Source organism: Rhincodon typus, chromosome 2, assembly GCF_021869965.1.
Source record: "Rhincodon typus isolate 14 chromosome 2, sRhiTyp1.1, whole genome shotgun sequence".
Lineage (NCBI taxonomy): Eukaryota > Metazoa > Chordata > Chondrichthyes > Orectolobiformes > Rhincodontidae > Rhincodon > Rhincodon typus.
The window spans coordinates 99,356,801-99,382,825 of NC_063333.1; the positions used below are offsets into that span (position 1 = coordinate 99,356,801).

Here is a 26,025-nt window from a genome sequence, read left to right on the forward strand (position 1 = left end):
AAATGGAGAAAGACTGCAGAAAGCTACAGCACAGAGGTAATTAGGAATCTTCGCGTAAGTCTCAAACACCTAGCATCCAAGTTCAGCAGGTAACAGGGAAGGTAAATGGAATGTTGGTCTTTACTTCAAAGGGAATGGAATCTAAAATTGGGAAGGCTTGCTAAAACTATACAAGGCCCTGATCAGAACACAGATGAATTATTGTGAACATTTTTTGTTTTATTTATTCATTCCTGAGATGTGGGTGTTGCTGTCTGGGCCAGCATTTAATACCCATCTCCAATTGCTAAGAGTCAACCACATTGCAGTGGACCTGGAGTCATATGTAGGCCAGACCAGGTAAGGATGGAAGTTTCCTTCCCTAAAGGACATTAGTGAACATTTTTAAACTATTAACAATGGATTTGTGCTCATCATTAGGCTCTTAATTCTAAATTTTTTTTCATTGAATTCAAATTCTACCATCTGCAGGATTCAAACATGGGTACCCAGGGCATTACCAGGGTCTCTGGATTAATAGCCTGATGATAATACCACTAGGCCATCACCTCCCCATGTTTAGGCCATGTATAAGGGGAGATAGACTGTCATTGGAGGCAGTCCAAAGACAGCTCAATAGGCCGATCCCATGTATAAAGGAAGTGTCCTATAAGAAGACATTGAGTAGGTTGGGCCTGTATTCATTGTAATTTAGAAGAATGAAAGGCAACCTTTTTGAAACATACAAGGTTCTTAGGTGCCTTGACAGGTAAATGTGGAAAGGTTGTTTCCCCCTATGGAAGAGTGCAAGACCAGAGGACATAATCTCAGAATAAGTCACCTTTTTAAGACAGACACAAGGAGGAATTTCTTCTCTCAGAAGTAGTGAATTTGTGGAGTTCTTTACCACAGACCACTGTTGAGGCTGTGTCATTAAGTATATTCAAGGCTGAGGTAGGCAGATTTTTAATCAGTAAGGGTAACAAGGGTTATGGGGAAATGGCAGGGCAGTAGAATTTAGGATAATCAGTTCAGCCTTGATGTCATTGAATGGCAGATATCTCAAAGGGCTGAATGGCCTACTTCTGATTCTACATCTTAAATTTATGGTTAAAGAACCAACACAGCTGATATTTGGTCATAAACATCACATTGGGCTACAAGCCAGCCTGTTTCAAGTTATTCTGTTCAAAATGGCAATTATAACTGGAAATATAGGCTGCAGTGGTTTATGTCTCAACTGGTTGCTTCTTTTGATCATTGTATTATTATAACTTTATTTTGACTTTCACTAATTTTGCCTATAAAGCAAGTTTCTGTCTGTAACCCTCCCTGGTTTTTCCTGGTGTTCCTTCATTGGGAGACAGTCTGGAATGTATCAGTGTGCAGTGGTGCTTTTGCAAATTCACTATATATGCATTCTATGTTTTCCACTGATTCCTAGGATGAAAGTGCCTGCCGTGTGTTCTTAGCTTTTGAAGCTGCAGTCTTAAGTCATCGATCAGCGAGGCCTAGGAGATGCGCAATTCCAACAACATCATGTCGACATCCACTCTCATATCGGGAGTTGAGGACAGATCCCTTGAGATATGCATTCAGTTGAGGAAATTTTACTATTTTTAAATGGACTTCTTAACAGCTTTTAATTCTAATTCCCCCACTCTGTCATCCTCAAAACTGCTCACTCCATTCCTATCACTGGTCACCCATTATTGCTCTCCTGTCATTGCTTCACTCACTCCCCCTTGATACTGTCAATCCTCCTTCTGTAGCCCTGATGCTGCTCAAGCTACTCCTGACATTGCTTAATCCCCTCCAGTAGCTAAGCAGTTTTGAGAGAGGTAAGCAGTGCAGGGCAGGGATGAAGGTAGGAGAGGTCTGGTGTCCTTTGATACTCCTAATTTAAAGAGCTGCATTCCAAGCTGGCTTCAAATGCTAATAAATGCTTTCATGAAACTAGAAAGTACGGGCAAAAGTTTCAGGTCCTGGAGAACTGTCTACGAGTACTCCTATGGAGACTTTCCTCCTAAGACAGAAGTGTGGGGTTCTAGTGCAAATCTGCAACACTCAATAACAGCAAACCTCTTAGCATTCACCATCGTTGGGAGATATGGGCCTAAAAGGATTTAGAGAGCTTGAGAAAGTAAATGCTATCAGGCTGTTTCCCTTGTTTAGTGTCAGGAAATAGGGATCAGAGATTCAGGACACAAGTGTGACCAGCAGAAGATTAGAAATTTCTTCACTGAGAGTGTTGTGAATCTGTAATTCTCTAAACGCAAAGGGCTGTGCATGTCATAAGTATGGTCAACACTGAGATTGATAGACTCTGGATACTAAGAGAATCAAAGGATTTGGAGATTTGGTAGGAAAACTGAATCAATCTTAAAAATTTAACCATGACCTTAATGGATGATAAGAAGTAGGGACGATTTGGAACTACTCTGCTCCTATTTCTGCACCAATGCCTTTTACCTCACACTCATCCACGTGAAGATCCGGTTGTCATGCTTTGTCCCGTTTCTTGAAACCTTTCAAATCCCTTCGCAATCCGTTTGGTCAATAACCGACCTAAACCTCTAACCGGTCAAGAGGCATTTCGTGGAAAGATGTACAAGGCAGGAAATGATATCGATCAGGTCCATTAAGAACGCCGTACATTAAGTTGCAAGCTGAAAGCATGACGTTCTTTTTGTTTTAAAAGGGCTGATATCACGAGGTGGCTCCCAAACAGCGAGAGTCAGTAGACAGCGCGGAGGGTTGCTCTGAAAACAAAAGGCGGGACGATGGGCCGAACGGCTTCCCTCGCTGTCGGATGCTGACTCCAGTTGTGACTGACTGAGCTCGTTGGGAAGGCAGGCTGGGGCGGGAACCACTGAGGGGTTGAAGTCACTCCTTCCCCAGGTAGCAGCTGCTGCCAGAAGATGCGGCTCCTCCTCCTCCTCCTGCCGCCGCCGCCGCCGATTATTGAGGTTGTGAATCAGACTCATTGTCATGGATTTGCCGTCATACCCCCGCATTGGCCAATACCATCAAACCTGGATGTGTCCCGTCTCCTTGGTACAGGGAGCCAGAGGCCGCGTCGTTTCCCCATTTGCCTCGGCCCTGTTCCATTGCACCTTTTAATTTAAAGAAGACTTATTCTCCCCCCACCCACCCACTCTATCCCCCCGATTTAAGCCATGGAGGTCGATCAACTGTCCGCTGGCGATCCTTTCTACTACTATCGCCAAACGGAAGGGCACAACAGCCTGCACCCGACCTTCCAGTCCAGTGTGCAGATCACTCCCAGGCAGTTCGACCGCCCCACTACATCTGCTGGCAGGTGAGAGAAATGGGTCTGTACAGTGGACACTCTAAATCAGAGGGTGAAGTGAGGGGCACAAAACTCGTGCATTGAAACGGACTTTCCCTCAAGCTAATCGTTAATTTCGTAATGCTTATGTCTAGAAATGACAGCTGTATAAATAAAAATCTGCGTTTGTGCAGTACCTTTCTCACAAGAGGAACACGTCCTAGGGCGCTCCAAAGTTCGGACTGTAAGAGTAAACCCTATTCTGGACGGGCAAAGAATGACCCAATGCTTGATGCAAAAGGTGTGTTTTTAAAAGTGCAACAGAGATGGAGAGGAACAAAAAGTTTGGAATGTATGTCATAGGTAAATGAAAGATGCCTCGCTGAAAGCAGAACAGAGTCACAGGTCCAAGGGTAATTGTTACAGGCAGGAGAGAGAAACAAATTGAGCTGTTTTATTGCGCTGCCCACCTGGCAGAAAGCAGAGTCATAGAATCATATAGCATGGAAACAAACCCGTCAGTCCAACTCATCCATGCCAACCAGATATCCTACATAAATCTAGTCCAACTTGCCAGCATTTGGCCCATATCCCTCTAAACCCTTCCTATTCATGTATTCATCCAGATGACTTTTAAATGTTTCCAACGTTTTTGAGTAGATTTGTAGTTCGGCTTGTGGATGTTGTGGTTGGTTGGTTGGCTCCCCGAGCTGGTTTGTTGTTCCACAGATGTTTCATTACCCTGCTGGGTAACATTATCAGTCTCCAATGAAGCACTGTTGTGTTTTCCCGCCTGTTATTTAAACTCTGGAGTCCGTTGAGCTGGGTTACCTCGCTGCCGGTTTTCCTTTGCAGTGGAGTATATATAGGGTCTAGCCCTATGTGTTTGTTGATGGCCTTCTTAGTGGAGAACCAGGCCTCTAAGAATTCCTGTGCTTGTCTCTGCTTGGCCTGTCCCAGGATCCTGGTGTTTAAATGTTGTAATTGTACCAGCCTCCACCACTTCCTCTGGCAGCTCATTCCATACACATACCACCCTCTGCGTGAAAAAGCAGCCCTTAGGTCCCTTTCATATCTTTTCCCTCTCACCTTAAACCCATGCCCTCTAGTTTTGGACTCCCCCGCCCTGGGGAAAAGACCTTGCCTATTTACCCTATCCATGACCCTCATGATTTTATAAACCTCTATAAGGTCACCCCTCAGCTTCAACGCTCCAAGGAAAGTAACCCGGTAGTTAATTTTTTTTCTCCATTTTAAAACAGGCTGTGGAATGCTTCCCCAAAACTTCTTTACCCTACTGCTTACTATAACAAGGAGTAGTTAAGATGAATGGTATGGATGCTAGAGAAGCCTGGTGAAAAAAAAAGTAGAGGTTATGCTGAAAGAGTTTGATGAGGAAGTCAGAAGAAGCCTTCAATGGAGCATTAATACAAACATGGACAATTTCTATAATGATTCACGACAAATTCTCTTTAGGGTAAAGCAAGCATATAGTTTAATTATATATTCAAAACTGCGGAAGATGATTATCACAACACGTAAAAGCATGCAAGGAAAAAAAAGAAAAAAAACATACATTTAAGAATAACTTAAAAAAAGGAGACATGGCTATTAAGTTTGGTAATTGTCAGTCCAGAAAGTTAGTGTATATTGAAGGTTATTTTCTGTAGGAGCTCAAATTCCAGCAGGTTTAGTTTGCCAAGGCAGGATTTTAGAATCATTCTTAACATTGTTGAAGGCTCAGTAATATGAGGTTGGCGTATAGAGACTTGGTTAAATTTTCAGTCAAATACGAGATTTGCTTTAGAACTAGGTTTCGAGAAAGGCTGCTTGTTTCCTTTTGTACTCTTATTCCCTTTGAAACCAAGGCCACCATTCCAGGTGCCTTCAAAAATAGCTGCTGAAGTTGTGTGTTAGTTTTTTTGTGATTTATGCACAAGAATCCCCAAATCTCTTGGTGCTGTAGCTTTCTGCAGTGTTTCTTCATCAAAATAATATTCAGCTCTTCCATTCTTCCTGCCAAAATACATGACCTGACATTTTCCCACATTAAATTCCATCTGCCAAAGTTTTGCCCACTTACTTAATCCTCTGTAGACTATTTTTTTGTCATCCTTCCCCCTTGCCTTCCCACCTCTTAATATATAATGTAATTCATAATGGCCCCAGCTTTGATCACTGTGGCCGTCCACTAGTTGCAGGTTGCCATCCTGAAAATGCTGTCTGCTTCCCCCCACCACATCCCAATTCTTTATTTGATGTAAGGAAACCAAGGTATAGTCAGTTGAGGACCTGAGTCGTTTGTAGATGAGAATCTGTTTTTTTTTAAATGCAAGCCTTTGGGAGGGCCAGTCAAGAATGAACATGACATTGTGTGGGAAGGTGGAGTTTTTACATAGATTATACAGAATGTATTGCACAGAAACAGGCCTCCTGTCTCAGCCTGTCCATGTTTGTATTAATGCTCCATTGATGGCTTCTTCTGACTTCCTCATCAAACTCTTTCAGCATAACCTGTACTTTTATTTTTCACCAGGCTTCTCTAGCATCCATACCATTCATCTTAACTACTCCTTGTTATAGTAAGGAGTAGTTTAAAGAGGTTTCTTCCAAATTCCCTCGTTGATTTGCATTGCTAACTACCTTACGTTGGTGATTTGTAGTTTTGCTCTTCCATAAATGTAGAAACAGTGAACAGGATTTCACATGGAAGAGGTGACTCTGCTCACCAGCTGGGAGCCTTGGAAATCATAAGTGAATTTTATATTCAGGCAAGTAGTTGCCAGGGGTTGTCTCTTCAGTTCTCCTGAGGAAGAATGTCGCACATGCAACAGCTGCTAGCCAATCAGGGAGCTGGCTTGTCTTAGGTCCCCGCAGGACCAATGGGAGCAGTTGTACTCCTGGACTGCAGTAGTTCCCAGGCCAGTGACGAGGTAAAGATAAGTGAGGTCAGGGATCATTGGAGATAATCAGGCAAAGCCTGCAAGTGGGGAGCGGGTGTGATGATAGGCCGTAGGGAGAGTGTTGATCATGGAGACAGAGGGAGCTTTCCTAGGGAGGTGGCTGTTGCTGCAAGGTTGGAGAGTGGGTCCACAGGAGGAACCACCCCACAAAGCTGTCTTAGAGGCTCCCATATAAAATACCAACGGCGACAGGAAGAGACACTGAAGTGGCAACAGAACAGCCTGAATTGGTCTAAGATGATGAGCATTTACCATTCCACCTTATTTTCCACTTCCCCACCCCCGCCTCCCAACCACAGGGTGGAGCAATGTGAGTGAAGTTTCAACAATTCTCTATGTTTTGGATTTTGAGGTTCAAAGGGCCATGATATTGGCTTTAGAAAAACCCAATCCAGTTGACTGATTTTCAGATATGTAGTTTGACTGCTTATTCATTCAGTTTGTATTTCTGAGTTTCTGCTGTGCATAATTGCCCACACAAAAGCACTAACAGCTTGTAAGATGTAATTGATTTGATGTTAAATACTTTGCAAATGGCCTGGTGACACAATGAGGCAATATGGATAAGCAAGTTTGTTCTTTCTTTCAATTCCCAAAACACACCCTTTATTTAAAATCTGACATTTGCGTCTTTAAATATTGATTCTTGGCTGAAAGTCAGTTCCAAAACCAATTTGTTGAGCCAACTGAAAACTAGAACACTGTGGAGGTCCACTTGGGTTTCAGATTAAAAACCAGGAAAAAATAATGCAGTTTTAACCAAAGCAGACACTCTCAACTGTAACATAACAGGTTTATCACACAAGCTGGGAAGTTGGAAATAATTTATGCCACCAGGTCAAGAGTTAAAGTTTTTAGTTATATTATTTACATACACAACAATTAGCATAAAAATTTAAATACCTATATTGCAAAGTGGTAACTGGGAAAGAAGGTAATGTAGAAGATATATCTTTGTTCCGTGAATTTTGAACATGGGCTGCCCATTAGTGCTGTTAAGAATTGATTTACATTTATGTAGAATTCCAATACAAAAGCAGTTGACTGCCAACTGGTTGCTTTGTGTATCCTTTGAAGTAATGGTGACCATGTTCATCATTTGGACTGTTTGGTAAAGTTCTGATAGATATGTGGGTGACTGCTGAGGTCAGTCTGCATCCTCAACATTCTGATACAGTTAAGACTGGGTACCGCAGGTGATTGAGTTTTGGACAAGTTGCTAGCCCAGGATTTCCTCTTGCAGCATTTCTCTCCATTTCCTCCCCCACTCCAACTCCATGTACTATTTGCATATTATTAGTCTCCTTCATAATCATACCTATACCTTTTGTTTGGAGTCTGCATTGTTGCAAACAAAATGACAGAAGGCCGAGCAAATTACAACTTGTTGTTTGCAAAAGAAAAATGGCAATCTTGAACATGGTTACATCAGTCTGAAACCCTTCAGTGTAAATTTAGAGTATTTGAAAAAGGGAAAGTCATACACATTCAGCTTCTTGGTTTGCGAGTGTGCAATTAAATTCAGAAAAAGAGAAAAGTAGTTGCAATAAAAGTGAGTTGTCACAAATAAAAAGAAACAGCAAAAACAAGTGTCTTGCCACGGACACACATTGCTAACATGAAATTTGAGTAGTAAATATGTTTTGGAACTTGCATGTTTGTTGATTGCTAAAAGTGATTTCTCCAATATGCACTTACTTTCAAAGGAGGCCATGCCGAAATTTTTAAAAAAAATTTGGTTACACCAGCTGCAGCAATCCACAGGGTGCACCTTCCAGGACGTAGAGTTGATATTAGAGCTCCCAGGCAAAATCTGTGGAGTGTCCTTGTAGAACTTTTTTGGCAGCCTAAAGAGTGCACTTCAAGCTCAAGCTGTTCATAAAAGATTTGCCTTGAATAAGTGAGCATCAAGCATTCTGGCTATTTGACCAGCTTGACTCCATTCTGACAGTCTCACTATGGCATTGATGTTTGGCTTGCCAGTCTGAGTGAGCACCTCAGTGTCTGGTATTTTGTTCTTTCATTTTACCCGGTCATTTGATCTTCAGGAATTTCCAAAGTGAGCTCAAATGAAATTAATTGAGCTTCTTGTCATGACATTGGTACATGGTCCAACTTTTGTGACCATTAAGCAGAGTTGGTAGGACTATTGCTCTACACCACTTCAATTTGTTTGATAGACTTGCAACTCTTCATTCCTTTGGAAATTCTTGCATGTATTTTAATGCAGACAGTGCCAAAGAGAGTGGATAAGTTAGGATAAGTGCATTTTTTCCATTCTGGTATGTTCTGCACATCGATTGATACTGTAGGCTTGAGATTGGGCTTTTCAGGAGCAGGCTGGTACATTATTTCAGTTTTCTTCATGCTTATCATTTGGCCAAAGATATAACATGCATTGGGAGCACTCCACATTACAGTGCATGTCCGACTCTGAACTAGCAGCCAGTGTAGAGTCATAAGGAAACAGAAAATCTTAAGGACACAAAAGCAGAAGTTGCTGGAAAAGCTCAGCAGGTCTGGCAGCATCTGTGGAGAGAAATCAGAGTTAATGTTTTGGGTCCAGTGATCCTTCCTCAGAACTATGGAAGGGTCTGAGGAAGTTGTGAGGGTCACTGGACCCGAAAAGTTAACTCAGATTTCTCTCCACAGATGCTGTCAGACCTGCTGAGCTTTTCCAGCAATTTCTGTTTTTGTTCCTGATTTCTAGCATCCGCAGTTCTTTCGGTTTTTATTTAGAAAATCTCAATGTATGTCCTTGGCAATCTTGATATTTTCTGCAAGTCAACAGAGATTAAACAGCTTCCCATCATGCAGTGAACCCAGGATCACCATCATGGAATATATTTGGTGAGCACAGTGGAGAAAAAATGCTGAAGAGGTTCAGTGCTGTCACATAGCACTGCATTGATGATGGGGTCTGTGTCAGCAGTCTCACCCTCAGCAAGGGCATGTGTTATCATGCTGTCATTGTGTGGAATTTCTCATGACAGCCAAATTTCTTCATCACCCTCTAAAGGCCTTCATGCTGACTGTGCCAATGCCTTTGCCAGGTCAATCAGTGTGGTGTAGAAATCCATGCCCTGTTCGTGGCATTGTCCTCGAGCTGTCTGACTGTAAACCTCATCTCAGTGGTTCCTCTGTCTTTTCAGAAACTGTTTTGAATCTTTGGCAGCAGATGCTGATCAAGATCCTGCTCCGAGTGGTTCAGAAGATTCCAGGGTATGTGCTCGATGGAGTTTAGAGGGATGAGAGGGGATCTCATTGAAACTTACAGAATAATGAGAGGCCTGGGTTGAGTGGAGAAGATGGTTTGATTGCTTTCATTGTTTCTAACAGTGTGGGAATGACATTGAGAGAACAATTGTTGACAAAATGTGGTTGGGCAACCTGGTTATTTCTTCTTCATTGATGGATGAAGATAGATTTGAGGTTGTCGTTAAAGTGTTCTGTCCATCTTTCCAGAATTTGGGCTTTTTCTATGAACAGTGTCAACCCGTTGGCAGTGAGAATTTTTTTTGTTCACTAGTGGGACATGTGCAACATTGGCTGGGCTGTCTCTTGTTACATAGAAACATTAAAAAATAGGAACACAAGTAGGCCATTCAACCCTTTGAGCCTGCTTCACCATTCCATATGTTCATGGCTGATCATCCCACTCAGTACCCTATTCCTGCTTTATTTTTTTTCTATTCATTTGTGGGGTGTGGGTGTCGCTGGCTGGCCAGCATTTCTTGCCGAACCCTAGTTGCCCTTGAGAAGGTGGTGTGAGCTGCCTTCTTGAACCGCTGAGGTCCTTCTGCTGTGGGTTGACCCACAATGCTATTAGGGAGGGAATTCCAGGATTTTGACCCAGCGACAGAGCAGGAACGGAGATATATATCCAAGTCAGGATAGTGGGTGACTTGGAGGGAAACTTGAAGGTGGTGGTGTTTCCAGATGTCTGAAGCCCTTGTTCTTCTAGATGGAAATGGTTGTGGGTTTGGAAGGTGCTGTCTGAGGATCTTTGGTGAATTTCTGCAGTGCATCTTGCAGATAGTACACACTGCTGCTACTGAGCATCAGTGGTGGAGGGAGTGAATGCTTGTGGATGTAGTGTCAATCGAGCGAGCTGCTTTGTCCTGGATGGTGTCAAGCTTCTTGAGCGCTGTTGGGGCTGGACTCATCCAGGCAAGTGGGGAGTATTCCATCACACTCCTGACTTGTGCCTTGTAGATGGCGGACAAGGTTTGAGGAGTCAGGAGGTGAGTTACTCGCCACAGTATTCCGAGCTTCTGGCCTGTTCTTGTAGCCATGTGTTAGTGTGGTGAGTCGAGCTGAGTTTCTGGTCAATGATATTACCCAGGATGTTGATAGTGGGGGATTCAGAGATGGTAACACCATTGAATGTCATGGGGCTGTGGTTAGATTGTCTCTTATTGGTGATGGTCAAAGCCTGGCATTTGTGTGGCGCAAATGTCACTCGCCACTTGTCAGCCCAAGCCTGGATATTATCCATATCTTGTTGTATTTGAACATGGTCTGCTTCAGTATCTGAGGAATCACGAATGGTGCTGGACATTGTGCAATCATCGGCGAACATCCCCACTTCTGACCTTATGATAGACGGAAGGTCATTGATGAAACAGCTAAGATAGTTTGGCTGAAGACACTACCCTGAGGAACCCCTGCAGAGATGTCCTGGAGCTGAAATGATTGACCTCCCACAACCACAACCATTTTCCTGTGTGTCAGGTGTGACTCCAACCACCGGAGAGTTTGCCCCTGATACCCATTGATTCCAGTTTTGCAAGGGCTCCTTGATGCTACACTCGGTCAATTGCAGCCTTGATATCAAGGACTGTCACTCTCAACTCACCTCTCAAATTTAGAAGAATAAGGGGGGGATCGTATAGAAACATATAAAATTATGAAGGGAATAGATAAGATAGAAGCAGGGAGGTTGTTTCCACTGGCAGATGAAACTAGAATAAGAGGGCATAGCCTCAAAATTAGGGGGAGCAGATTTAGGACTGAATTAAGGAGGAACTTCTTCACCCAAAAGGTTGTGAATCTGTGGAATTCCCTGCCCAGTGAAGTAGTTGGGGCTTCTTCATTGAATGTTTTTATAGCTAAGATAGATCCTTTTTTGAATAGTAAAGGAATTAAGGGTTATGGAGAGAGGGTCGGTAAGTGGAACTGAGGCCATGAAAAGATCAGCCATGATCTTATTGAATGGCAGAGCGGGCTCAAAGGGCTGGATGGTCTACTCCTTGAGGGAGGCAATGGCCTAGTGGTATTATCGCTGGACTGTTAATCCAGAGACCCAGATATGTTTTGGTCACCCAGTTTCAAATCCCACCACAGCAGATGGTGGAATTTGAATTCAGTAAAATATCTGGAATTAAGAATCTAGTGATGACCACGAATCCATTGTCGATTGTCAAGAAAAACCCATCTGGTTCACTAATGTCCTTTAGGGAAGGAAACAGCCATCCTTACCTGGTCTGGCCTACATGTGACTCCAGACCCACAGCAATGTGGTTGACTCTGAACTGCCCTCTGGCCAATTAGGGATGGGCAATGAATGCTGCCTAGCCAGCGACACCTTCATCCCATGAATGAATTAAAAAAAACTCCTGCTCCAGGATCTTATGTTCTAGATGACTGGTAATATTGTCCCATTTATTGAAAGAAGGAGGAAGGGATAGACCAGAAAATTACAGACCTGTCAGTCTAACTTCAGTGGTGGAGACGGTATTAGAAAGAATTCTGAGGGACAGAATGTATCCTTATTTGGAGAGTCGTGGACTAAGAGGGACAGTCAGGATGGATTTGTTCAGGGAATATTGTGTTTGACAAATTTTTTCGAACATTTTGAGGAGGTAACCAGGAGAGTTGATAAAAGAGTAAAGCATTCAATGTGGTCTACACAGACCTGAGATAAGATGGCAGAATGGTCAAGAAAATAAGAGCCCATGGGATTCAAGGCAAAGGGGTACATTGGATTCAAAGTTAGCTGAGAGGCAGGAAGTGGAGAGTGATGGTGGAAGGATATTTCTGTGAATGGAAGTCTGTTTCCAGGGGAGTACTATAGGGCTCAGTGCTGGGACCCTTTCTGGTTGTGGTCTACTTTAATGATTTCGACTTAAATGTAGGGGTGTGATCAAAACGTTTGTGGAGGACACAAAAATTATTCAGGTGGTAAATAGTGAGAACAGCTGTAAACTGTAGGAGAATATCAACGAATTGGTTGGATGGGCAGAGCAGTGCAAATGGAATTCAACCCAGAAAAGAGTAGGGCAGTGCGTATCCACAGATCTCTGAATGTGGCAGGGCAGCTAGGTAAGATAATTAAGAAATCATATGGGATACTTGCCTTTATTAACTGAGGCACAGAATACAAAAGCAGGGAGGTTATGTCGGAACTGTACAATATGCAGGTTAGGTCACAAGTAGAGTACTGCTGCAAGTTCTGATCATCACATTACAGGAAGGATTTGATTGAACTGCAAAGGGTGCGGAGAGAATTATCAGGAGGCTTCCTGGGCTGGAGGGTATGATCTATGAAGAAAGATTGGTGGACTGGTATTGTTTTCTTTGGAACAGCGAAGGTTGAGAGAGGGCCTGATAGAGGTATGCAAGATAATGAGGGGCATAGTTAGAGTGGATAGGTAACCTTTTTTTTCCAATAGTGGAGTAGTCAAGAAGCTGGGGGCATAGACTGAAGGTAAAAGGTAGAAGGCTAAGAGGAAAGATGAGGAATCTCTTTCGCCCAGAGAGTGGCGGGAGTCTGGAATTCCCTGTATTTGAGTCAGAAACCCTTGCAATAATTAAGCTAAATTTAGAACTTGCATTGCCATAGCCTCCAGGTCTAAGGGCTAAGAGCTGACAAAATGAGGTTATAATGTAGTCAGATCTTGGTTAACCAGCACAGACACAGTGAGCCGAATGGCATGTTCCTACAGTGTAAACATCTTGAGTTCGTTGTCATTGGTGCAAAGACAAAAATTTAAGGCAAATTAGCATCACAGAATAATTTGGTCAGTAGTTTTAAGATTATACTGTTTTTGTATTTTAGTAAGTACGTGACAAGGTATCCAGCAGAATATTGTTCCAATTATGTTGCAGGGCTTATTTCATTTATCGGAAGAGCTGCCAGTTCACCATGTTTTGGAACAATGGAAAATAATGGGCCTATCGCAATTTTGAAAATAAATCTTGTTCTGCATTGGAGTTGTGCGCCATGTGTACTTTATTTAAAATAAATACTGAGTACCTGTTATCTTTTTTTAAAATGAGTTTTAAAGTAGGTTTTCCTTCGGCAGTACTTCAGTTATCATGTTTTTTGACAACAATTTCTTGCAAAATCTGCAGTATTGAAAACTTCAAAGCAAATAAGCATTCCTGCTTCATTATACAAATAGAAAATGAAATAAATGTTAAGAATTATACTCATGAACACCCACAAATGTTGGAATCTGTTCAATGGGTAATGAGCAAGGTAAAACACGTCATTGGTATAAAATAGCTGGACCTACTGCCCGCTTCTATCTCCTTCCCAAAATCCACAAACCTGAATGCCCTGGTCGACCCATTGTCTCCGCCTGCTCCTGCCCCACCGAACTGATCTCCAACTATCTCGACTCCATTTTCTCCCCCTTGGTCCAGGAACTCCCTACCTATGTCCGTGACACCACCCACGCCCTCCACCTCCTCCAGAACTTCCAATTCCCCGGTCCCCAACACCTCATCTTTACCATGGACGTCCAGTCCCTCTACACCTGCATTCCCCATGCAGATGGCCTTAAGGCCCTCCGCTTCTTCCTGTCCCGCAGGCCCGACCAGTCCCCCTCCACTGACACCCTCATCCGCTTAGCCGAACTCGTCCTCACACTCAACAACTTCTCTTTCAATTCCTCCCACTTCCTACAGACAAAGGGGGTAGCCATGGGTACCCGCATGGGCCCAAGCTACGCCTGCCTCTTTGTAGGTTACGTGGAACAATCCCTCTTCCGTACCTACACCGGCCCTAAACCCCACCTCTTCCTCCGTTACATTGATGACTGTATCGGCGCCGCCTCGTGCTCCCACGAGGAGCTCGAACAGTTCATACACTTCACTAACACCTTCCACCCCAACCTTAAGTTTACCTGGACCATCTCTAACACCTCTCTCCCCTTCCTGGACCTCTCTGTCTCCATATCGGGCAACCACCTAGAAACCGATATTCATTTCAAGCCCACCGACTCCCACAGCTACCTAGAATACTCCTCCTCCCACCCACCTTCCTGCAAAAATGCTATCCCCTATTCCCAATTCCTTCGCCTCCGCCGCATCTGCTCCCAGGATGAGGCATTCCACTCCCGTACATCTCAGTTGTCCTCGTTTTTCAAGGACCGTAACTTCCCCTCCTCGGTGGTCGAGAACGCCCTCAACCGTGTCTCCCACATCTCCCGCACCTCATCCCTCACACCCCGTCCACGCAATAAAAACCAAAAAAGAATCCCCCTCGTCCTCACGTACCACCCCACCAACCTCCGGATCCAACGCATCATCCTCCGACACTTCCGCCATCTGCAATCCGACCCCACCACCAAAGACATCTTTCCCTCCCCACCTTTATCTGCTTTCCGGAGGGACAACTCTCTCCGTGACTCCCTTGTCCGCTCCACACTCCCCTCCAGCTCCACCACACCCGGCACTTTTCCCTGCAACCGCAGGAAGTGCTACACCTGCCCCCATACCTCCTCCCTCACCCCCATCCCAGGCCCCAAGAAGACTTTCCACATCAAGCAGATGTTCACCTGCACATCTGCCAATGTGGTATACTGCATCCGCTGTACCCGGTGTGGCTTCCTCTACATCGGGGAAACCAAGCGGAGACTCGGGGACCGCTTTGCAGAACACCTACGCTCGGTTCGCAACAAACAACTGCACCTCCCAGTCGCGAACCATTTCAACTCCCCCTCCCATTCCTCAGACGACATGTCCATCCTGGGCCTCCTGCAGTGCCACAACGATGCCACCTGAAGGTTGCAGGAACAGCAACTCATATTCCGCTTGGGAACCCTGCAGCCCAATGGTATCAATGTGGATTTCACAAGTTTCAAAATCTCCCCTCCCCCCACCGCATCCCAAAACCAGTCCAGCTCATCCCTGCCTCCCTAACCTGTTCTTCCTCCCACCTATCCCCTCCTCCCACCTCAAGCCGCACCTCCATCTCCTACCGACCAACCTCATCCCGCCCCCTTGACCTGTCCGTCCTCCCTGGACTGACCTATCCCCTTCCTAACTCCCTACCTACACTCACCTTTCCTGGCCCCATCCCCGCCTCTTCGACCTGTTTGTTTCCTCTCCACCTATCCTCTCCTTTATCCCTCTTCTATCCACCTCCAACTCTCTCCCTATTTATTTCAAAACCCCCTTCCCCTCCCCCTTTTCTGATGAAGGGTCTAGGCCCGAAACGTCAGCCTCTCTGCTCCTATGATGCTGCTTGGCCTGCTGTGTTCATCCAGCCCTGCACCTTGTTGTCTCGGATTCTCCAGCATCTGCAGTTCCTACTATCTCTGATTCGAGTGTAACCTATAGTGCCCACTAGGTGGTGGTGCTGATACATTGGGGGATGCAGTGTCAAACTTATATGATGGAATTCTCAGTCACTGAGTGAATCTGTTTTCTTTCATTTTGAGTCTAGCAAGCAAAGTTTAAATTACTAGCCAAAAGGCAAATTACTGCAGTCATTTACAAGAATACAGAAAATGGCAAAACGCAAAAAAAATCTTAGTTTCATTAGACAAAACTGCCAATGCTGTGAGAAAATATAATCATACTTAAGAGGATTACTACATATAAGACAGTTTAACAGTTTTTGTTGATGCTTACACCATAAGACATAGGAGCAGAGTAGGTCATTCAGCTCATTGAATCTGCTCTGCCATTCAACAGAATTGTGGCTTCTTTATTAATAAGATACCTGCTTAATCTCAGTTGTTTATATGGCCATGCAACATCCCTTTACATGTGTACACACACATGCATTCTCTACCTACAAGTAAATACATTAGTAAATTGAACCTTCTTGTGGAAACTTCAGTTTACAGTTGATCCTTTTAGATTAAATAAATAGATTAAATACATTTTATCATTTTAATGCACTAAACAGAATATACTTTCTCTCTGTCACAGATATGAACAATATTTGGAAACTGCTCCGAAGGCTCCTCGCACTCCTTGGGGCATTGAGAGAGAATATGGAGGTGCCGGAATCATGAATCTACCTGATAATCTCAAAACAAAGACTGAGCTTCCCATTTTAATGGGAAAGGGACACAGACATTTTGGCTTTGGTGGATACCTTCTTCCTGGGTTTGTTGCTTATTTAACTTGTTATAGTTAAAAGAAATATTTAATTATTCTTTTGTAAACTAGTTACAACTCTAATCTGGTGAAAACTACAACGTAACAAAATCCACAAAGAATATAGAGGTGGAGATAGTAGCTGAAAGAATGTTTAACTCTTGATTTAAACAGGATTAGTTTAAAACATTCAAAACATAGATTTGGCACTGACTGTCTTAGTGCTGAATAAATATACCATTTGCTGGTTATGCCCAAAAAAATTGACACAACATAATTATCACAGGACATTTCCTACAGTGATTCTTTGTTTTATAGTTAAAACCCAGCATTGTTGTTGTTTTATTCTGTTCTATTTTATGATTTATTTTTCTACGATGTACATTTCAAGAACAATGAGCACCAATCTGATCTGTAAAGCCAAAATGCGCCCAGCTAATTTTCCAAATTTAATTCAGTTCTGACCCTTTTACCTTGGCACATAACAAATTGCCTTTTCATGTGTTTATAATGACTCTTTGCTTGCCTTAAGGGGAATCTTTTACTTACTGACGTACTGGGAGCTGTGTGGTAAAGAGAGGTTTTTGACCACACATAGGCAAGCTGGAGCTTTTGTCTTTTCCACATGCTGTTCAGTTTTAATTCCACAAGATGCTTCTTTTGACTATGAGAGATTCCCCGACTGGAAGTCAGACTGCTTGGCAGGCTTAGCTTTGACTTGGCAAGGAGCATGCTAAAGGAGTTTGCAGGACCTGCCTAGGTCCAATATGTTGCCTTGAGGGGTGGAGTGTGGAAGCAGTATGGCTTCTCTTGGCCCACACGAAACTGTGTGAAGATATTTTCTCCTCCTACCCAGCCTGCTGTTGCTGGGGTTCTTGAGAACAGGGAAACCTGGAAGGCCACAGTTAAATCTGAAAATTGGCTTAAATCCACGCTCATTAATGTATTCACAATGCCAGCCCCACCTTCTAGGCATGTGTTGACTGCCCACCCATGCCTAATTAAAATCTGAAAGTTTGAGGCTTCTCAATGCCCTTTGAACTTTTGCCAATTTTAACCTGACTCCGCCTTCCCCTCATGTCAATTAAGCTTTAAGGTTCACAACTTCCCAACCACAATTTCGTACAGCTGAAATGGCATTGCCCATTTATGCCAAGTGTTACAATTTTGCTAGCCTGGCATGTGACATTTTATCGAATACATTTTGGAAGTTCATGTACATCACATTAACTGTATTATCATCATCTCTGTTATCGTACCAAAAATCAAGCTAGTTAAACATGTTTTGTCTTTATCCAAATCAGGATATTATCCAAATAATAAATTCAGGCTTTCCATAAATCATCTACATTTGTCTAAGTGACTGTTAATTTTGATCTGGATTATGATTTATAAAAACATTCCTGTGACCGAGATTAAACTGCTTTATGTTTAACTTTTGATCAATGGTGAGACATTTGCAATTTTTGACTCTTCAAGCACTACCTCTGTATTGGAAAACTATGGCCATGGCTTTACTTCCCTCAGTATCCTTGGATGTATTCAGCTGGTCCTGATGATTTATCAACTTGACATATAGCCAGACTTTCTAATACTTCCTCTTTATCCATTCTTAATCCATCAAATGTTTCAATTACCTCTGCTTTCATGATGATTTTGACACTATGTTCATGCTTTGTGGATGGATTGTAAAATACTCTTTTAGAATTACAACCATGCCCCGTGCCTTTGCATATGAATCCCTTCTTTTGGTGTCTAATTAGCCGACTCCTACTGTTACTTCTGTTTTACTATTTTTATGCCTACTAAAGACATTTGAATTTCTTGGATGCAAACATTTAAGTTAGGAGCAGGAATAGGCCATTCAGCCCCTCGAGCTGCCTCACCATTGAAAAAAATCATGACTGATCTGATTATAAACACAACTCCACATTTCTGCCTGCTCTGGATAAGCTTTCACCCACTTGCTTAACAAAAGATGATCCATGTGTGCCTTAAAAAATAATCAAAGACTTTGTTTCCACCACCTTTTGAGGAAGACAATTCCAAAGACTCACTACCCTCTGTAAGAAAAAAAAGTTCTTCCTATATCTGTTCTAAATGGATAACCCCTTATTTTTAAATGATGACCACACAAAAAGAAAAATCTTTTCCACATCCAACCTGTCAAGACTCTTCATCATCTTATGTTTTAATCAAGTCGCCTCTTACTTTTCTAAACTTCAACAGTTACAAGCCTCACTTGTCCAACCTTTCCATACAAGATATCAGATATTAGTGGAATAAACCTTCAATGAATTGCATCAAATGTATTTACATCCTTCCTCAAACAGAGACCAATATTATGTGCAGTACTCCAGATGTGGCATAACTTGTGCATTGCTTCCTACTTCTGTGTTCAATTCACTTCACAATAAATGATAATATTGCTTGTTATCCTATTATGTTGCCTGCCAGTCTTTTCTGATACTCTCTATTGGTGGTTCTTCCCTCATCCATTCTCTTCTGAACTTTTGTTATTCAGTCTGATTCTCAGTTTACCAACTTGACCAACTTACATCTATTATATGCATCTTTTTCTGCATCAGATTAATCCCTATCTCTTTCATAATCTGGGGAGCTCCATCTTTGTTTGTCCAATCTTTCCCCTTCTTGAGAATGTACCTGAATTGTATCAGAACATATGAACACAGAACCTAGAAGCAAATAAACCCAATGGCTCTTCAAGCCTCCACCTTTAAAGCCAACCCATTGTTTCTCAACAGATTTTCTGGCCAATCCTGGATTCCAATTTACCCACTCAGACCTGTTCTCAGCCCATTGAAATTGGCCCTTCTGAATTAATTATTTTTATGCTAGAATGCTCCTTGTCCTGCTCTATAGTTTAACTAAACCTTTTAATACACCTTACTGTCTCCTCCTGAAACAATGCACTTGACACACCAAATTCAACAATGTCTCCTTCCTTAGTGGATAAGAAATTTTTCCCCTCACTGACCTGTACATTATTATTATTATCCTATTATATTTTAGGATAATTATAGTTCCTCATAATACCCATTATTTTGTTCCTTTGTTTCTTTGCCATTTATTGATCTTCTATAGAATCTTCTATAGAATGCACTGTGTAATAATATCTATTATTTCTAAACGCTAATCAAATAGATCATGTCCTTGACCCCATTATTATGTCCTTGACCCCATTGTCTCCATTATTGCATAACAGCATATTCCGTCATGGTTATCTGTGCCTGCAGCTCAACCAAACTGATTTACCACACTGTGCAGTTTGCTGGTTTGACCTCTGTCAGCTTCTCCAACTCTGACCTGCCTAATGGCTTATCATGTCTGAATCTAGATGTCTGCCTCCCCAGTTCCTCTGTAGATCATATATTTAAATATAAATATGATGTTCAGTTGATAGCTGCTACTTCCTAACAACAGTCTGGCATTTTATGGAAGTATGAGATCAGATTTGAGGAGTTTTAAAATTCCATTTTAGAAGGTAATAAACCTGGGGTCTGTTAGCTTGGTGGCAGCCTTATTTATTCCTCCTAAAAATATTGTTTACTGGTGTAGCATTGGACAAATTTCTATTTCATACACTTGAATACATTTTTAATATACATTTACATATAAACATGTGTATTTGGTTATTATTAGAAGAATATTACTGACACCTTAATAGTGTTGTTTTCCCATGTTTGCCAGAACTGAAGAATGTACCATGGTAGTGACCAATAGATTGCAATCAAATTCATAGTGACCTGTTGGAAGCCTCTGCTAATTATGTGTTTAACTGTGTTTTCTGTGTAGTGATGTAGTTATTGATCAATATTATGATCTCACCCAACTGAAGAAGAGTCAGCTTCGCGCCACTGATCAGCTGTAAGTTTCACTGATTTTGTATGAAATGCTGTTACACTGAATATAAAATATTTTTCTTTGTAACAAGTGGAGGGGGTCTTACACTGAGTAGTTAAACAGCTTTCAATGTTTAGGTCAGCATGAAGCATTTCTAGGTAACTTACATTTAAGTTCATTGAAAAGTCTGTTTCCTCTACTGTACTATAATACAAGATTACAAGAGTATCATCTACTATATAGTTTGTCCATTCCCTGTTTCAGAAAAGTCAGTGTTGTACCATCTTTACACTACATTATTAATGAAGGGCAAAATTTCCATTCCATTTTGCCTATTGGAAGTGCATTTCAAGAATTTAGACCTGTGCCTCTCAATTTTCTAGTCATAATAATTGGATACCTGTGCTGGATTATGGATTTCAATTCCTGATAGACTAAGAGTGGGCAACTAATGTTATTGTAGAAAATGAAAGCTCATGGTGTAGGAAAAAGCATGTAGTTGGCTAGCAGCAAGCAGAGAGTCGGCATAAATGAGACCTTTGCCGGTTGGCAAGATGTGGTGAGTGGTATGCCGCAGGGATCAGTGCTGAGACCTCAACTATTTACAATTTATATAAATGACTTGGATGAAGGAGCAAGAGTCTGTTTGCCAAATATGCTGATGACACAAAGATAGGTAAGCAACTATGTTGTGAAGAGATATAAGGAAATACATCAACATATAGATAGGCTGTTTAATATGAAAGCAATTGAATTCAAAAGGAGGAGCTTATGCTTCAGTTATATGGGCCAGTGGTGACACCACATCTGGAGGACTGTGTACAGTACTGGTCACCTTGTTTAAGAGGGGGTGTAAAGGTGTTAAGGCAGTTCGAAGAAGGCTAATACATGAAGTGTAATATGTGAAATAGGCAGGTTGCCTTCTGAGGAAAGCTCGGACAGCTAGGCTTGGGTACACTGGAGTTTAGAAGAGAAACAGGCAACTTGATTGTAACAAATAAGGCCTTGGGGTATCTTGACAGGGTGGATGTGGAGGGGGTGTTTCTTTTTATGGAAGAATCTAGAAGTAGGGGCCACTGTTTAAAAATAAGTTGTCACCAATTTTAAAACAGAGATGAAACAAGTTTTCTTTGAGGATTGTGAGCCTTTGAAATATTCTCTTGAAACGGTGGCAAAAGGCTATCGGATATAGGCAGGAATTTAATCATCCATGACCGTATTAAATGGTAGAGCAGGCCTGAGGGGCCAAATGACCTACTCCTGCTCCTTGTTTGTATGTTTCATATAAACAAAACCTATATGTATACTGCTGGGACTTGGGCAGCATAAAAAAATGGACAGATGTTCATGTGTATCTTCACTGGTACTATATTTTTAAACATAGTTTTTATTTAAAGTTGTGAAGATAAAGATGATTCCAAATTCTGAGGCTTTTCTACTCCCAGCCTCAAGTTGTAGGGGCTAGAAGACTGGAGAAACCTTGAGAGAAATAAGATGAAGGGCCAATTTATTCCACATTATAGTGAAAGACTAGATGATACACTACAGTCCAGCTAGCCATCTGACCGTAAATCCCTTACATTTATAAACCAAAACGCAAATATTTATAGATATTTATATCAAAGCCCCAGAATTCTCATACTAGCAACATTGTTGGTGTACCTATAACGAATGGACTGCAGCAGTTCAAGAAATGCAGCTCACCACCACCTTCTCAAGGGCAACTGATGATTGTTAATAAATTCTGACCCAACAGTGACGTCTACATCTTGCAGACGAATAGAAAAACTCCATGGTTCAGTAGAATCATTGCTTTATCAAATGATCCTGTGCTCTTTTAAACGTCTTTTTGTATACTCTTAAAATAATAAATAAAGATTCAGCTATGATGCTTTCCTAAATGAGTTCTTTCATTACTTTAGTAGAATCTCTACAGTGTGGAAGCAGGCCATTTGGCCCATCGAGTCCACACTGACCCTCTGAAGAGCATCCCACCCAGACCCACTTCCCTACCCTGTCCCTGTAACCCTGCATTTCCCATGCATGAACACCTAGCCTGCACATCCCTGGACACTATGGGCAAATAATCATGGCCAATCTACCTAACCTGCACATCTCTGGACTGTGGGAGGAAATCGGAACACCCGGAGGAAATCCACACAGACACAGTGAGACCATGCAAACTCCACACAAGTAGCCTGAGGCTGGAATGGAACCCAGGTCCCTGGTGCTGTGATGCAGCAGTGTTAACCACAGAGCCACCATGCTGCCCTTTAGGAGCATGGAATACACAACATGCTGATGTATTGAGATCAACACATTTCCTGCATCAATTGGTGGGATCAGTTACACTCTGACCTGCGGAACAAACTGTCTGTTCAGTCATTATTAGTACTAATGTACAAAAAGTGGAGCACGGGTGTGTTTCTTTTAAACATAAACAATGTGCACTATTCTGCGCTATGACAGAAACGTACTTCTTATTCAAACATCAAATGGAGGTCACACAGGCTGCATTCAACACTGTTAGAGATGCTGCTGTTTCTGTAAAATTAAAAATAATGATAAAAATGTCTTTAACTTTTAAAGTGGAATCACAATTGTAATTTTAAAGAATCCACAAAGTAAGTAACCTTAACCTGGTCATGAGTTGATTGCCTGTTTTCATGTTCAGCCCGGTGTCGACTTAATGCAAATTTTGATTTTTTTTGTCTTGGCACAAGATGTCAGTCAAGTTGAAAGTTTTAATCTTATTCTAGGTAAATTTAGACATGTCAGGAATCATGGCATAGAGGTCGGCTGGTTTTTTTGCATCATTAAAACACTCTACACTTTACGTAGAAATACCAGCTCTTAAGATCCCAACATGGCATGGTTGCATTTACACTGAACATACATGTTTTTCTTGCAGACCTGAGATCTAAAATTGTGTTTCCATATGTTTCTATTTCAGAATTCCATCTTCTGCAGAGCTAGCACTAGCGTAAGTAAACTGAACTGGTCCAAGTTCGATCTAGCCAATGGCCTTTTCCATATATTGTTTAAATTTAATTTTAGGAATTGCCAATTTGTGCACTTAATATTTCATTATGTACTGAATAATTTTTATGTATGAAAAATATTTGAACTATCCAATCATTTATACAATGTAAAAAATACCACAGAGTGGAAATTTAATGAGAGGAAATAAATCACATAATTTGAGTGAAGCAGATTAAACATGATGAGTGGAAAAACATACCGATCATGTGCTTTAGCAGAATCATAGAATGATGGAAGACAGAAGTCAACCATTCACCTTATCGTGCATGCATCAATGCTTTAAAAGGGCTAAACTTATCTGTTCTTTCTGTACAACTCAGTAACTTTTAAATCTTCAAGTATTTAATTAATTTCTTTTTAAAAGTTAGTATTTGAATTTTTTTAAGATGGCATATTCCATACCATATCAATTCATTGTGTAAAATTCATTTTCCACATGTCACCACTGTTTGTAATTTACACATCTTTATCAAATCTCCCTTTGATCGTTTCTGTTCTCAGACAGCCTCAGTTTTCTTAATTGCTTTATGTAAATGAAATCTTTAATCTCCTTACCTCCACACCATTCAAATAAAGCTTCTGTTTCCTTCTTCGTGTTCTCCGCCCAAAAAGTCAGATCTGACTTGCAATGAGACATCCTGCTAGGGTAAGGGAAGCAGATCTTGATACCACCCAAACTAGAACAGTGCAGTTGGCACCAGTCTGATCCCTACTGGCCAACCAAGTCAACCAGTCCCCCGAGGAGCCTAAACTGCTGTGATAACTTATATTTGTCCTTGCATGTTATAGCCTGGTGCAATAGAAAGTGATGATGGAGGCTGCAATCTTATTTCCATTCTATGGCTCACCAGGAATCTCTCCTCCTCAGACCATATGCCACTAGCATGTGTTGGAAGGATTAAATGTTGCTATTCAATCCAGTTTACCATGTTATGAGCCTAGCCTCTATTGCACCAGGCTATAACATGCAAGGACAAGTGTAAGTTATCACAGCAATTTGGGCTCCTTGGGGGACTGGTTGACTTGGTTGGCCAGTAGGGATCAGACTGGTGCCAACTGCACTCAAAGTATTGAAGAAAATTTTGACATAAACGCCTTGCCTCTATTTTCATTCCTTCATAAATAAAGCAAAGTCTCCTGATTTATGTTTTAACAGCCTTCTGAAATTGTACTGCCACCTACAAAGACTTCTATATCCATTTCACAAAAGACTCTGTACATACGCCCATTTTTGAAATTAAATTAAATTATATCCATCGTGTTTCTGCTCATTTCACCAGTGTGTCCATATCCTCATGAACAGTTTACAACATTTCCAGATTTTCTGTGATCTGAACACCCTATACACTCAATTCTATATCATCAATACACATCAAAAAGAGCAGTGCTCCTTATGCTGACCAACAGGAAACGTAAGTCTGAAAAACATCCATACACAACTATTCTCACTTTCTGTCCATTAGCTAATTTTGTATCCATACAGCTACCAGCCTTTGATCCCCAGAGTTTTGATCTTTCTAAGAAGTCATACTCAGATTCCTTTCAAAAGCCTATATGTTCAATATCATATGTAGTGCCATCATCAACTATATCCATTACATTAAGAAAACCTCAATCCAGATACTTGAACACAGTTTGCCTTTTTGCGTGTATTGACGAAGAGTCACCAGACTCGAAATATTATCTCTGCTTTCTCCCCACAGATGCTGAGTTTCTCCAGCAGTTTCTGTTTTTGTTTCAGATCTACAACACCCACAGTTATTTGCTTTGTTTTAATTTATTATACAATTTGCCTGAGGAGGTCTTTGTTAGAGTTACTTTATATGTGAACATTTTTTCATTTGCAAATAATCTTGTCCATCCTTACTTCTATTAAGAAACTAGGATGCATCAAACCCAGATCAGGTGGCTTTTCTATTTTGATTGTGATCATCCTTTTATGCACCAGTTCAATTTCATCCAATTTCTCTGCTGCCTCCACCTTTACTGTGATATTGACAGCATCCTTTTCTTCTGTTCAAAGATGGGTACAAAATTTTGATTTAGCATAACAACCATGCTCTCTAGCTCCAAAACATCTCCTTTGTGATTCCGATTATGCCCTGCTCTTACTTTACATGTTTCTGAAAGAGTATTATGTTCCCTCTACTGTGACCATGATTGATTCTCAGGTTCCCTTTATTAATTCTGTTTTATCAGTTTTGTATGCAGATTTATGTTTTCAATTGAATTCTGAACTTAACATTTAACATTGGTGTCTTTTCACTGTTTCATTTTAATCTGTTAATCTTTCATCATTCAGGGAGAACTGGCTTTGTATGCTCTTCTGTTTCTCCTTTGTGGGAATCCGTTTAGTGTTCTGTTACACAACCTGATCTGTCCCTGGTTAAATGAGCATGCCAGCTTACTATACAACATGAGCTGCAGCTTACAATGAAGGTTACTTCCACCATTCTTTTTAAGTGTAGAGAACTTCAGGGCCTAGTGTGATGGAAGGAAACCACTTCTTGGTCTAACTAAAAGAGTCTCTTGTAGCTAATAGTTATT

General features: G+C 41.6%; 1 protein-coding gene across 1 annotated transcript in view; it reads left to right on the plus strand.

Annotated features, from left to right (window-relative positions):
* The first annotated feature begins 2,851 nt into the window (after window positions 1-2,851).
* The window catches only part of LOC109910710 (uncharacterized protein C7orf31), a 54,533-nt gene continuing 31,359 nt past the window's right edge, over window positions 2,852-26,025 (plus strand). The window contains exons 1-4 of the mRNA XM_048608591.1: window positions 2,852-3,301; window positions 16,402-16,581; window positions 20,389-20,460; window positions 23,390-23,419. Coding sequence (XP_048464548.1) covers window positions 3,159-3,301; window positions 16,402-16,581; window positions 20,389-20,460; window positions 23,390-23,419 — 425 coding nt within the window. The 5' untranslated portion in view covers window positions 2,852-3,158. The remainder of the gene's footprint in view (window positions 3,302-16,401; window positions 16,582-20,388; window positions 20,461-23,389; window positions 23,420-26,025) is intronic.